A 15,220-nucleotide genomic window follows, 5' to 3' on the forward strand; every position below is an offset into this window, starting at 1 on the left:
TTCATGAAGGGAGGTACTAGAACATGTTTGTATGCAAATGAGAATAACTGGGCAGGAGAATAACTGAGAACAGGAAAATGACCTTTCTAGGAAAGGTTGGTAGGCTTGCCAGGCATTAGAAGTGCCAATTTGAGGTTTGTGGTCATGAATTTAAAGAACAACCCAACAGCAGGGCTGCATGCTTTTTTCTCCAGCATCATTCAGCTGCTCTGGTGCAGGCCTAGAGAAGCCAAAGAGTCGGGTTTTATGAAGGCTAGGACCCGGCCAGGTTCATGTAGTGGAAAAGAGGGTCACGTTTACTGAGGAGGTTAGCTAGGGAGCAACAGTCATGGTGGAGCTTCCAGTCTACATGAGGGAAGGAGGGAAGGAAGGCCATGAAGTGGGTGACAGTGGAAAAGGTGATAATGACAATGAATGATGATGAAACACAGAGGTGGAGAGGAAACTGGAGCCCCCAGTGAAAGAGTTGAAGTGATTGGGAGATTGATCCAAGAAACCACCCTAACGACTTCAGAGGGACAAGGCCTTGAAAGTAGGGGAGGATAAATGGTTTGGAGTGGTAACTGGGAGCAGAGAGCACCCATGTAACCTACTGGCCGTCCCTAGACTGGTTTCTCCCTGCAACTCCCACAGCAGTTCTCTCCTGCCATGTTTTCTGAAAAAGCCCATGCCAACTTGGGTGCCTAGCTGTAAGGCCAAGAAAGCCATTTTTCAACTTGGCTCTTTCTTGCAACCTGACCCAGAGCTAGTTCTGATCACACCGCACAGGGAGTGGCGATGTGTCATCTAGAACAGGGGTCTCCAATCCCCGGGCCGCGGACCAGTACTGGTCTATGGCCCATTAGGAACCGGGCCACACAGCAGGACGTGAAAGGCAAGCGAACGAAACTTCATCTGTATCTGCAGCCGCTCCCCAGCGCTAGCATCACTGCCTCAGCTCCACCTCAGATCATCAGGCCTTAGATTCTCACAGGAGCACTGGTCCCTAGTGCCAAAAAGGTTGGGGACCGCTGTTCTAGAATGAGCACCTAAACCACACAGGGGTCAGTATCCCTTGAGAGAGGCCCTGGTTTCTTCTCCTGTAAAATGCAATGCCTTGTTTGTTTATTAAAACACGTGTTAAGCCCTGTCCTGTGCCAGGCCTATCTATTTTATTTCCTTTATCTCACTCAGCCACCCTGGAGGGAGAGATTATTATATTCCTATTTACAAATGAGAAAATATAAGCTCAGAGAGGTGAGAACTTTTCCTAGGTCATGCGGAGTCTATGTGAATCCAAGAAGTTCACTATCCAGGTAGGGTAACAGGCAAGGAGAGAACCAAAAATAGTGTGCAACATTCTCTGGGACTACGGAAGTTAGAAAGACAAATTCTGTTGCAGGGGGCATGTGAACCAGACCTACAGGATGAGTAGAAGTATGTGTGGGGAAATGGAAAGGAAGCACACGGGCAGAAGTGACAGCCTGAGCAAAGGCACGATGACATGACACTCCATGGTGTAGCCCACGATTGTTGAATGAAGGCAATGAGGATTAACGGTTAGGCAGGGTTCTCAACCTTGTCTACAGTCCTGAGGTTCATGGATACCCTTAAAGGGGTCTACAAATCTCCTGAAGTTGTATCACAGTTGTGAGTGTGCGAGTATTATTCTTTTCTGGAGAGACGTTTTACATTTTCATCAGATTCTTAAACTGGGACATGAACTCAAAAAAGCCTTGGGTAGCAGAGGAGCTTGGAGAGGTTGGCAGGGCCCGGGAACAAAGGACCTCATAGGCTTTGTTCTGGAATTCATCCTTCACTCTGAGGTGTTTTCTAGCTGGTGATTAACATGAGAAGGGTCTTAGGAAGACAATACAGGTTACTGTGAGCTGAAATCAAAGGAAACTCTTCTATAAACTATAAAGTGCTTATTCCAAGAGTCTAGCACAGTGCTGAGCATGTACTGGGGGCTCATTAACTGCTTACTGAATGAATGAATGAATGAATGAGTGAACGAATGAGAGAATGAGAGAATGAATGAGCATAGGTGTATATAATAATACTAGAGTCTATTTCTCCAGGGTGACTCCACACATTTCCTGGACAATTTAACTGAAGTTGAAATCCAGGGAACCAAAGCTCCCGTGCACTGACCTAGGTTCTAAGAGAAAACTACTGAGTCCTGAGATGATGTTGTGGGTGGCAGGGTCTGGGGGTGGAGGTTATGGCACCTGAGGGTGTGTCCACACCTGACTGCAGGGTAGGGCTCCTCCCACAGTACCCTGCATTATCTTTGGAGGAGTGGAGGCAATATGGCCAGGAGGGCTAAAATCATTTCTTTCCTCCTTCTACGTTCGATCCATCAGTTTGTCCTGTTGACTCTGTCTCCAAATCACTTTCTCCATCCCCTCTCTTTCTCCATTGCTTCCTCTTCCCCGCTGCTCCTGCTCTCACACCTCGCATCGTCAGCAGTCTCAAAAACAGTGCTCTTGCTTCTGCCCTGCCTCTCTATTATCCACTCTCTATATGGTGGCCAGAGGGATCTTTTAAAACACTTTCCCTGCAAGGAACATGGCTTTCTTTCCATGTACTTAGAGAGCTATGCTTCTAAAACTTTAATAAACATTCAAGTCATACGGGGATCTTGCTAAAATCCTGGTTGTGATTCAGTTGATCTGGGGTGGGGCTGGAGACGCTGCATTATTGACAAGCTCCTAGGCGATGCAGTAATCTTGGACCACGTTAGCAGCAACGAAAGCTTAGAAAAAAATCCAAACTTCCTGCTCGTGTCCTACTTTATCTGGCCCCTGCTCAGCAATCCCACATCATCTCCAACTCCTGTTCTTCCCTCTCATTACGATGTGGCCACACTGGCCTTCATTCTGTTGCTGAAGTGTGCCAAGTTGTTCCTGCCTCAGGGCCTTTGCACGTGGTGTTCCCATTGCCTAGAAGGCCCCTTTCCAAGAGCTCCACATGGCTTGCTGCTTTTCTTTATTTAGATCTTAGTTCAATAATCAGAGAGTACTTCTTGGACCACTTCATCTAATGAAGCACTTCATCCCCCGGGGAACTTGCCATGGCTGTTTGCTTTTCCCAATTCATAGCACTTACCATTCTCTGAATTTATTTTGGTACTGTGTCTGTTGACTTGTTAATTTTCTGTCCTCATGCTCACGTTTGTTCCACATGAATAAGGATTTGGTTTCCTTTACTCTAGACCTATCCTAGAGCCTGGCACATGGTAGTTTCCCTTTTCATGTTTGGGAAGCATGAAACATGAACATGAACACGAACATGCTGGAGTGTGTCTGAGATGAACCAGGAAGGAAAGCTCTGGCTTACTGAATGCTTTCGACAAATCAGAAAGAAGACTGTGTCCACAGAAGAGGTACTAGCTTCATGGAGCCTGGTGGGAGAGCAGCTAGGAAACTGGGGTTTGCCTGGTCTCCAGTCCTGACACCATTGCCATGATGGCATGATAGGTGTGGATGCTACAGGCTAGCAGTGGTCCTCTCAGGATTTGGCTTCCCACTTAAAGTGGCCCTGGGGGAAAATGTGTTGACCAGGCCCCCTATGGCAAATTATAAGCTTGATATAAATGCATAAATAGGCACTTAATCAGGAAATCTCTTGTGAATTGAGTTAGAGTGGGTCAGTCGCTCAAGCCTGGCTGCTCTGCTTTCTAAACAAAGGGAGATTCTAAAACAGCCAGGCTGTGCTTTGGACCTACTTACCTGATCTTCCTCTGCGTCAAGGCTTCTCACAGTTCAGCCCCCAGACTAGCAGCATCAGCGTTGCCTGAAAACTTGTTGGAACACAAATTCTTCAGCCTCGTCCTCAACCTCCTGCATGGGAAACTATAGATGAAGTCTGGCACTCTGTATTAAGGAGCCTTCTGGGAGATTTTGATGCACTGTCAAGTTTGAGAACCATTGTTAAGTTTCTCTTTCCGGGCAATTATCGCTCTGCATGGAATGGGGTGGGGTTAAGGGAACAGTCAGGGTTGGGAGGCTTCATAGCTACAGCACAGAGGGTCCTGTTACAAATTAAGTGTGGATTGGATCAGTGATTCTTAGAGGGAAGGGTCAGGAATTGAAGAGGAATTGGGGAGGGAACTTCTTTTTGTTTCAGAAAATCTCCGGGGGAGGAGGGCTAGTTTGCAAAAGCACATTTTCAAGTTATCACAGTTTTGTTTTTCAAACCTAATATTTATTTCGAAATTTCAAACGAATCAAAGGAAGGTGTCATACACACTGCCAACCGGTACTGACTATATGCATAGTTTAGGTGGGAATATAAAGCTGAGACCCTACCTCCTGTCCAATCCACATTCTCAAAAACAAAAACAGATGAAGAGAGAGAGAACCTATGAAGCTTGCCCCAGAGATAGGAGAAACAGAAACTCAGCACAGGATCTGCCATAGTAACTCATGAAATGGGTTGTACAACTTTATGGAGCTCCTACGGTGTGCCATGCTCTGTATTTGCTCTGTGAAGAGGATACAAAGATAATTTAGCCAGCCACTTGTGCAGCCAAGGAACTCACAAGAGAAAATTCAGAGGACAGATATTTCCTCTGTTTGGCAGATGTTGGAAGTATGAATGTGTGGGACCTTTGATCAGTGTCTTGGCTTTTTGGTTTAGCCAGATAATAGAGCACATGTGGACCAGTGGGAGGTGGGGGTGGGGCGGGGATGGGATGGGGACTGAACGATGAGTTAGGAGGCACAGAAAGGCTCAGACAACTACCAGTCCAGGAACCCATGCCCACTGCTTGGGTCTGGGACCATGTTCAGGAGATCTGAGGTTGGAGAGGAACAATTGCTAGCACTTATCTAGCGACTACATGTGGCAGCAATTCATCTAGGTGCTGTACATACATGAACTTATTCTTCATATGAACCCTATAAGATAGATCCTATTATCACTCCATTTTTACTGATGGGGAAACTGACACTCAGAGATGAGATAACTTTACCCAAAGTCACACAGTTATGGAGTGGTAGAGACTAAATTTAAACACAGGCTGTCGGCTCTAGAGTGCTCCCAAGGGCACAACAAATCAATGTGCCGCCTCAAGCGTCTGCGCTGTCCTGCTGGGTTGGGGTGGCAGAAGGATGGGACACTTATTTTAGAGGGTAAAAAGGGTCCAGAGGAAAGCCTTTCTGTCTTTCTCCATGCCTGAGCATTTCCTTTGGCATAGACAAGAGGGAGTCTCGTGCTTTGCGAACCAGCTGCAGGACAAGCACTTTACGCCCCTTCCCACTAGATGGCGACCCCTAAATCCACATAGAAATTCTGGAACCTCCACAGTCCTCATCTTCCATGGTTTGGTCGAAGCTGAGGAATTGCAGGATGCAAACCCCGTTTCGGTCCAAGGGGCCACGGGTCCCTGCCCCACCCTATCCGGAGGTCGCAGGCAGCCCCCAGGCAGGAGGCAGGCGGGGGGGGACAGGGGTAGGCGGGGAGACGAGGCTCCTCGGGCTCCGGGAGCCTGGGGGAGGAGTCGGCGCGGAGCAGCCACTCCAGGGACACGGAGGCGGGAGCTTCCGCACTGCCTGCGCCCACCGCGGAGTGGAAGGCCGGGACCGCTGTTCGCGGGGCGCAGGACGCGCGGCAGGGGCTCCGAAGGCACTGGCCGGGAAGCAAGTGCGCGGCGTGGACTACAAGTCCCAGCATGCCCAGCTGCCCTGACCCAGCCCCTGCTGCCACTTAAAGGCTCCGGGAGCCGCAGCCGTCGGGTCGCCGCGGCTTTCGCTTTGCTGCGGTGGCTGAGCGGGCGGGAGCAGCAGGCTCGGTCGCCAGCTCTCCTCGCGTCCCGGCTCCCACAGCGCCAAGGGGCGCTCCTCGTGCAGCCCTCCCGGCTCGGGGATTCCCTTCAAAGGCGCCCACACCCCCGGGCTCCCCGCCTCGGCCACCTTGCGTCCCCGATGCCGAGGCATGGATAGAGCAGTACGGCGCGCGGCGGCGATGGGAGAGAAGAAGGAGGGCGGCGGCGGGGGGGACGCGGCGGCTGCGGAAGGGGGCGCCGGGGCCGCGGCCAGCCGGGCGCTGCAGCAGTGCGGGCAGCTCCAGAAGCTCATTGATATCTCCATCAGCAGCCTGCGCGGGCTGCGCACCAAATGCGCCGTGTCTAACGACCTCACCCAGCAGGAGATCAGGACCCTGGAGGTAAGGCGGCCGCAACGCTGGAGGGTAGGGGACCCAGGCTGGGCCTGAGGAGCCTGGGGTCTGCGGCCTGGGAAGCGGCCCCCAACACTTCCTTCTCTGCCCCAGTTCACTCCTTTCTCAGTTGTATCCTTGAGCCTGGGTCGCCCCCTTTGAGGCTTCCTCTCCCGCCTCCACTCTCTGATGCTGCAGCTTGAGGATCCTGGACCAGCCTCTCACCTTGGACGAGTTTTGGGGGGAGGGGCGGAGTGAGAACTGGGATGGAGGCTCAGAGAGCGGGTGGGCTGCGCGTGGACATCCCCTGCTTTCCCACCTCTGCTCCCACCCCATTTCCAGCTTGCTGGGCCTCAGGATGCATTCTCCCACTGAGTCACACGCTGGACTTTTCCCTGTGTGACTTAGCCGTAGGCTGAGGTGGCGGGGCCGGGGTAGGTCCCTTTGAAGTGTGAGCAGAGGCCCGTCGTCCCCTGCTTTCCCCTCACGCCCCAGACCCTGTCTTGTCCCTTCCCTTCCTCTCCTCCAGGGTCTTGTCCCTTCCTTTCCTCTCCTCCAGGTTCTTGTCTGCCGCTTTTCAAAAAGTGTTTGCTGAAACTGCATTTTTGCTCTTCAGGCATTTGGTGCTTTCCTTTCGCACTGCCACAGCGTTTCACTGCTCATATCGACTCTCCCCACTCCCTTTCAAACATTGGATTTTGGCTTAGGAAGGATTATGCTGGGGAACAAGCCTTTGGTGAGAAGATGACACTATTTAAGGGCTCCTGGTGGAGACAGCCTCTAGTGTAAAGAAGAAATAAGATATGCCCGCCCCCCTCTCTCAAATTATAGCTGGGAAGTGCAGTATTAAAAGGATTTGGAAGAAGCAGCCAAAAGTGTTGTTGGGTGCTGGAAGGGGGAGTCTCCCCTTCCTTCATACACAATAGTGAGAAACTAGTGCATTCCCAACTTGCTTTTGTCCAGAGGCTGGGAAGGCTGTGGAATTCCAGAGACCAGTTAATAGCTAACTTGGACTTGAAGAAGGGGCTCTACATTGCATTGCCACATCTGGCCTTCTGTAGATCTGGGGATATTTTGTTTTATTAGAACCTTAATCCCCGCCCCCCCACACACCATTGCTAATTGCCTTTGCCAGCTGTCATAGGGCTAGCTGGTGATTTGTGGTAATTACTACAAGACCCAATCTTCTTTGCACACCACAAATGTGATTCCTTGTTTGATATAAAATGCTCAGGGGTGACTTCTCTCCTTTGGTTTTATTTTCTTAAGCTATAAAACCAGGGACATTGGAAGCATCCAATCAGTTCTGGCTATTATTTTTGTTACAGTTGCTGTAGCAGTACTGACCAGGGCTTTGCTTAAAAAACCAACCAGTCAACCTGCCCCCAACCTCCCGCCATAACTGTCCCTTCTGCAGGCATGCTTCTGTTTTCCAAGTGGAGACAGAAACTGGTTTCTTGAACATAGCCCAGTGTGTTTGCCCAGCAAAGTTCAGTTTTTTAAACTGACACAATAGGGAGCCTGTGTGGCTTAATTCTGGGAGGAGGGGTCATTGTCCAGCAGCATGTGTCTGGTTGGACTGCTATGTTGTTGGGATGAGAGAACTTGCTCTGTGTTGGCCTCTCTCAGATTGTCCCCATGTAGTTTTGAAGTGCTCCTGGTTTGCAGAGTAGATACAGGAGAACTGTTTGCTGTTTGTTTTCTGAAAATGATACTTTGCCCTCTTGATACCCTGATTTCCAAAGTCACTCATTTTGACGAAGGAGTGGCATCATGACACCCCAGAGCATCCAGCTATTTAGGTCTCTCAGCTGGTTCCTGCAGTGGCCTCCCTCCTGAGTGTTTATTGGATGATTATCTTGGCAGCCAGAAACCCTCCCAAAGGCCAGCTTTGGAAGGGGATTTGCAGTGTAACTGGGGACCAATACCCAGCTCCTATCTTCTCCATTGTTATGTGGATTAAGGTCCACCCTACTCCCTGAGAAAGAGGGACCTGGATTGTTTTAGGGATGGTAATTTCGACCTCAGAAGCTAGTTTGGATGAATCACTTCACCCTGGAGACGCCAGCCTCCTCACCTGAACAGGGAGGCTAGAGTGGATCTCTGTGGGCTCTTTTGGTTCTAAATTGTGTGATTTGGTGAAGGGGCCTCAATTGGGCTGAATCAATGTTTGTTATACAACCCCTGGTTAAGAATATCCCTGTTTAATATACAAATTCATAGATACAGAAAACAGAATGATGGTTACCAGAGGGGAAGAGTTGTTGGGAGAGGACGAAGAGGGTTAAAGGGGGGTCTGAAGGAGACTAGACCTTGAGTGGTGAGCACATAATAGAGTTTACAGGTGTGTTATATAGTTGTACACCTGAAATTTATGTGTTATTAACCAATGTCACCCCAATAAATTTAATTTAAAAGACTAACAAGAAAAAAAAGTTTTAAGGAATATTCCCTGTTTAAGAATGGTTCTAAAGTCCAGTTTTACCAAACTGATAAAATAGAGGGCAGATTTATTACTCAAAGAATCCTGATGATTAAGGGGCAGTGTAGCAGAAGAAAAGCCCATGGCTTTGGTTTTGGGTCCCAGTTCTCTGTAGCCTCGGGCAAGTCCCAAGACTTTTAAATTTCAAGCTTCTCCATCTGTAAAATGGGGATGAGACTGCTTAAACTTACAATGTTATCGTGAGTCTGTAAGTCTGCATTCTTCCTAGAAGAGGTTCTGCCTATACACTTTCCCTAGTGGGTGTCCAATGCCATTTATGCCACAGGGCCACTTCTACAGCTGGCTCTTATTTCTGAGAGGCTGATGATACAGGCCAGGAAACCATCCCAGCAGCATGTGGTGAGGTCACATGAGGCAGTGGTGATGTCCACTCTGGCTTTCTTTCCTGTTCTGCAGGCTCCTCTCACATACCAGGCCAGGGCCTCCAGAGACTATGCTTGCAACACTGGATTCCTGGCTTTTGAAGAAGGGGCTGACCAGCGGGCTTGGCTTACGCAACTGCTCCAGACTTCTCCCAAAGTCTTAGGAATCCCAGCCCACTCTGGCCTTCATTAAATAAGTGCTGAGTGGGAAAAACATCACGTGAGATGCCCCTGCAAGTCCCTGACCCTGGGCCCAGCTGCTGGTGCCTCCGATTACAGATTGTGATGGTGTGCAGCGGTTAGCCATGTCTGGCTGCCTGTGATGACTTTCTCCATGTAGTGGTCCAGTTTGGATCCGAAAGAATGGAAGGAGCCAAGTTTTAATGTTTACCTCCTACCTGCCAGCCAGTGTGTGGGACTCTTCTCAATCAGATGATTTTCTCCTGGAAATCTACCAATGTTTATCTCACACACAGTTTTTCTTTCTACATGGTGGTGGTGGTAGGGGTGGGGGGAGATAAAATTTGAACTCAGGTTCTGAATCTATAAACAGAACTTGTGAGGGTACTTCATTCCAGCAGAACCTGGTACCCCATCTTCATCAGACCCTCCTAGGGGTCTGAGAACTCCACTGAGGCAGGATAAAATGTTCTCATTCCCCAGATGTGCTCACATAAGGACACCTAGCTGGCCTCACGGCTGGGCCTGGAGCCCCACACCAGTTCATTCTCTCATTTACTCATCTTCTTTGGGCCAAGTCTGTATTGGGCACTGGGGAGGCAGGGGTACCTTATGGAGATTCATGTTTTGTAGACACTGCAGCTTTCCCCTTTTCTGCCAGCCTGCTAGTAATTTCCAGAGACAGCTCTTGCTATGCCTGGTCTCCCCACCTTGTGCTCTTCTAGAGGAAAGTCCTTCCTAAGCAAGCTGACCTGGAGAAAAGGTCCACAAAAGACTTCGCCCATAGGCCTTGCTGGGAAGGGGATGCTGGGGAGCTGTGGTAGGTGCAGTCTCTACGCACTGGCTATTTTCCTGAGGAGTTGCCAGGAGGTGCCTGTTGGGGGGATAGTGGCTGCGGCTACTGGGAAGATCATGCAGGCTTTACCTTCACTCAGCTCAGCTGTGGCAGAGGTCAGAACCCTGCTCTGTGGAGGACCTGAGCTCTCCTTGTGGCCCCCTCCCCATGCCCCCCGGAGCATCTGGATAGTGGAACTGCTGGGAAAGGAGAGAGGTGCCATCCGTGCTCACAGATCAGGTCCTTTTGAAGAACCTCCAGTTATTACTGATTTGCTTGCTGAGCTCCTAGTGGCAGCCACTCTGGCAAGGATTCTGAGGTAGGTAGGATGCTCTCCTGGTATTTGAGGACACTTTTAGTCTAATAGGGGAGCAGACAAGCAAAAAGTAGCAGCTCCTGTACCTTGACTTGCTAAGAGTGCTTAAGAATTGGGAATATGACTGAATGATGGACCAGTCTAACCTTCTGGTTTTGTGGAAAATATTCCTAGAGCCTTGGTGATGACTTGTCCTGAGTCACGTGTTCCTGGCAGAACCTGGTTTCCCTTTCGTCACCCAACCACTGCCTCAGAGTATGGCCTTCCTCCGCTTCTGCTGCATCACTATAGTTTTAACCCCCTGCTGAAGGTTTTAACCCCAGCCATCCCTGAAGGGATGTAGAGGTAGATAGGGTACTCTCCCCTTTGGTGTCAGCTCTAGCCTTGACAACATTTTCCATGGTGAAACTTGCCACCAGCGTTCCTTGGAGGTGACCTGGAGAGGGACCTACAGTTTCCCTGAGCCTAGGGGCTGCTGGAGGGAGGCATTATTAGAACCGCAGCCCAGCTTAGTGTGACCAGGAGCCCAGAGACAGTGATGTGAATGCCTCCCTCTCCTCGTTGGCTCAAAATCCAGGAAAGCTTCATTCCCACCATAAGTATGCTGGACCTGCCTGTTGGCTGTCATCTGGAGAGAGACTGCAGAGGCCCTGGTCCTTGGTGGCAGTGTCTGCATTGGTAGAGGAAAGTAACAAAGTCTGTGGCCATGTTTCTCTAAGCTGTGCTTTTAAAAAAGAACATCCTTTCAGAATAGGCTGGTTAGAATCTTTTTCTATATTCAGTTCCGAGGGAAAGCTGTATAGGTGCCTTTGGGGTTATGGGAATGACCTTCATGCATAGTGAGGGCAGACGGAGAACAAGAGACATTCTCGGTTACCTGTTCTGTGTTGAGTGCTCCACTAGGCTCTTGACATATGTTGCCCCATTTAATGCTCACAAGGACCCTAGGAGGTTTTGTCCCCATTTTGCAGATAAAGACATTGTGGCTCAGAGGGATTAAGAGACTGAGTTGGTAGGTGGTTGAACCTAGACTTCCCAATTACCTCTAAAAACCATGGTCGGGGATTCTGGTCAGGGTCATGGCTGCTGAGCCCAAGAAAGTGGCCAGTAGCAAAAAGTGCCTGCCCAGGGACACCTGGCTCAATTCCAGATGACTGGGCCTACTTGTGGCCACCCCAGGCTGTGCAGCCTCTGAGCTCAGGCTTGGGGCCGCTTCCCTAAAGTGCAGCCCAGCACGCCCTCAAAGACAGGTCTCTCTGTCAGCAAACTGATGCAACCAGCTCTGTGTTGGTCTCATTCTGAGAAAGGAGAAGCTGCCTAGAGATCAAATTACTCATAATTTTTTAATGGATACCTGCCTTATTCTTTTTGAATAATTCCTCTGGTTAGCAGTATATTCTTTAACTTTTTAATTTTATTAAAATATTATAAAATACATATAATGATATATTTTCAATATAAAAAAGAAAATACAGATTAATAAAAAAATAAAATCACCCATAATGTCACCTGTCAGAGTTAATTCTTTTTTTATGATAGCTAATATTTAATATATTCCTGAGAAATAACTATATAACCTTAAAAACAGGTTTGCAAAATATGTAGATCATTAGCACATCATTACTCAGATTTTTTTTTTTTAATGGCAAGACATATTTGTTGACTGACTGATGTAATGCAGCAGCGTAAAGTTCTTCAATCGTTCTAGGTCTGGGCATTTCTTCCAGGTTTCCCCATTCTCAACCATTGTTTAAAAAAGGCAAAATAAAAGCTTGTTTCTCTCTCCTGTCACAATCCAGTTTGGGTCAGGCAGCTCTCTTGGTAGCTGTCATCCAAGCAGAGACTCAGAGATGGGGACTCATATGTGTGGCTCTGCCATCTGGTGTCATTCATTTCCAATTGTTATAACCCTCATATGTAGCAAAGATTTTAAACTTGCCCCCAAAGAGGTCTGACCATTGTCTTTGGGAGGTAAACTATACATCTTTGGAATGGCATGCCTGATAGGAGTATCTTTGTTTTTCAGAGTTAATTCTTATTAACATTTTCTGTACATTCTTCCATTGTTTGTATCCTCTGCATTTGCATACAAATGTGTATATGTGCTTACCATGCTCGTTGCCTTATACATGCCTTCTGTCTACATTAATACACACAGATCTGCAGCATCACTGTTAGTGGCTGCCTTATGTGGTCATACCATAAATTCATCAAACCAGCCCCCCCACTGTTGGCCATTCAGGCTGTTGCCAAGTGTTGCAGTGAGTGCATGAGTGCATTCCTAGAAATGGAATTTGCTGGGTCAAAGTCTGCTGACATATTTAATGTCAGTCCTATTCTTTAGAATCTTTAGGGCCTACTCTGTTCCCCCCTCCCCAGCAGGGATGCCAGGATTTATAAATGGCAGCTTCTGGGCATTTGTCCCTTTGCCCCCTGCATCTGTGTCCACCCTGAGGTTGAGTGTAAATAGGAGATGGGACATGGCCCCCATGGCTGAGGTTATGGGTTATGTGGCAAAGATTGTGGGTGTTCTAGTTTTGTGGTTGCCTGCAGCAAAGCGGGGGCCTCCTGGGCCGACCAATTAGAAGAGGGACCTTGCATCAAGACAGTGGGTGGGGGGCTGGATGTCAGGTTTTTCTGTGTCCAGAGAGTGGTCCTCTCTGGGCAGTGTACAACCATATGGTGAGGTCTTCAAAGATACCTCACTGAACTATAGCCTGGGTTTCCTCACCAACCATAAATATCGATCACAGAGCTATTTGGGATGCTTTGGATTTGGGGTTGATTTAGTAGAGTCTTGGATTCCTAGGAGGACTACAAAGGGTCTTGAGATTTCCATCTGGTCCAGACCCTTCTGCAGGTGAGAAAACTAAAGGCCTGAAGGGGACGTGACTTACTAGGAATATATATTAGGGAATAACCTTAACAAAAAGTGGAGAGGTGATTAGTGCTCTATGAAAGAGCACTGAGCTGGGAGTCAGACCTGAGGGCTCATAATATAGGTAGATAATATACCTTTTTGACTGTTGGTAAACAGCAGCCTGCCATTTCACCCTCCCGTGTGTGTTTGGGGTATCTTTGGCCTCAAGCAATTTCCTGCAAGAGGAAGCAAATGGGTTTGCTTTCCTAGCCCTGTCTCAGTGTCTCAGGGACCCTGGGGACTGAAGAGATTCTTGGGAAGTAGTCTGGGATGTCCTGTCATTGGGGTCATTTTTGAAAGCCAGTCTGCCCAAAGGGTTGGCTCAGACTGAGTGAACTCTCTGAACCTAACCTATTCTGTACTTTCAAGGGCTTCTCATTCTTCTACTGGAAGATCCCCTAGGACTTGGGTGGGTGAACCTCTACTCTTCTTGGGCCTATTGTTTATCTTCAATCTGTGCAGATTTTGCATCCTATATCATGAGACATTGTTGTTGGTTTTAATGTCAAGATAATATTATAGTTTACCACTGCTTCAGAAGTTACACCCTTTTTCTCCAATGTCTTTGTGTCCATCTTGTCTTTCTTCCTATTCCAGACCCCAGGTAGAGATAAACAGGCATGCTCTGAGGACAGATGTTGGTATCAAAAATGCTTTGTCATTTATTCCCAGGCATGACTTTTTCTCATCTGCATTGAAAAAATCAAACTGCTGCCAGTTTGAATTAAAACCTATATATTTAATATACATCTGTATTTGTTGTCCTGGCCTTGGTGGGTGGCAGTGTGTTTTAACTGGGTGGATTGCCTTTTAAAGTCATGGAGCCGAAGTCATTCTGTTTGCTTGATGTTTTTCTCCCCCGCTTTCATTTTTCCACCCTTCAGAATAATTGTAAAAATGAACTGACTTGTGTTTAAAGTTTTAGAAAAAGGAAGGGACAGAAAGCATAATGCAGCATGTAGAGTAGCCCAGCTAGAGTTAGGAAAAATACCTTTTCATACAGCATAAATTACAGACTTGAGTCTGCAACATTGATCATGAGGGTTTTGCTTTCTGCAAAGCTGATGAGATAAGCTGCTTATAGAGTGGTGGGGCTTTCTTTAGCAAGGCACCTGGAGGTTTTGAGTCCCAATTTAGCCAATTAATTTGGGTTTGTTTTTTATATGGATTAGCAGGACCGGCTTCACTCATGGTGCACCCAGAGTTTTGCTAGCCAGAAAAAAAAAAAGTTACAGGTCACATTTAAAAAGTAACCGGGGCTCTTCCCAGGGCAACGCGCATTAAGGAGAACGCCATGTTCAGTTCGAGCACGAAAATTGTGAAGCCCAATGGCGAGAAGCCGGACGAATTAGAGTCCAGCATCTCTCAGGCGCTGCTGGAGCTGGAGATGAAATCATACCTCAAGGCCCAGCTCCGGGAGCTGACTATAACAGCAGCCAAGGAAATTGAAGTTGGCGGTGGTCGGAAAGCTATTATAATCTTTGTTCCTGTTCCTCAACTGAAGTCTTTCCAGAAAATCCAAGTCCGGCTAGTGTGCAAATTGGAGAAAAAGTTCAGTGGAAAGCATATCGTCTTTATTGCTCAGAGGAGAATTCTGCCTAAGCCAACGCAAAAAAGCCGTACAAAAAATAAGCAAAAGCATCCCAAGATGCGCACCCTCACAGCCCTGCACGATGCCATCCTGGAGGACTTGGCTTCCCCGAGTGAAATTGTGGGCAAGAGGATCCGTGTGAAGCTGGACAGCAGCCGGCTCATAAAGGTTCAACACCTGGACAACGCGCAGAGGAACAATGTGGAACACGAGGTTGAAACTTTTTCTGGTGTCTATAAGAAGCTGATGGGCACGGATGTTAATTTTGAATGCCCAGAATTTCAGTTGTAAACAAAAACGACTAAATAAAATATTCACAATAAAAAAAAATAATAACCAGGTTGTTCTCGTGCATTGGGCACTCACTATCTT

General features: G+C 48.0%; 2 protein-coding genes across 2 annotated transcripts in view; both read left to right on the forward strand.

Annotated features, from left to right (window-relative positions):
- The first annotated feature begins 5,535 nt into the window (after positions 1-5,535).
- Positions 5,536-15,220, forward strand: part of KSR1 (kinase suppressor of ras 1) — a 144,246-nt gene continuing 134,561 nt past the window's right edge. Inside the window, 1 exon segment of the mRNA XM_039886061.1 lies at positions 5,536-6,150. Within this exon segment, the coding sequence (XP_039741995.1) occupies positions 5,920-6,150 (231 nt within the window). The 5' untranslated portion in view covers positions 5,536-5,919.
- On the forward strand, positions 6,025-15,178 carry LOC120620941 (40S ribosomal protein S7-like). Its single transcript, XM_039886062.1, has 2 exons — positions 6,025-6,150; positions 14,527-15,178. The coding sequence occupies exon 2, from the start codon at positions 14,552-14,554 to the stop codon at positions 15,137-15,139; it is 588 nt and encodes a 195-aa protein (XP_039741996.1). The 5' UTR covers positions 6,025-6,150; positions 14,527-14,551; the 3' UTR covers positions 15,140-15,178.

The sequence above is a fragment of the Pteropus medius genome, unplaced genomic scaffold (genome assembly GCF_902729225.1).
Source record: "Pteropus medius unplaced genomic scaffold, Ma_sr-lr_union100, whole genome shotgun sequence".
In the NCBI taxonomy this organism is placed as follows: Eukaryota; Metazoa; Chordata; class Mammalia; order Chiroptera; family Pteropodidae; genus Pteropus; species Pteropus medius.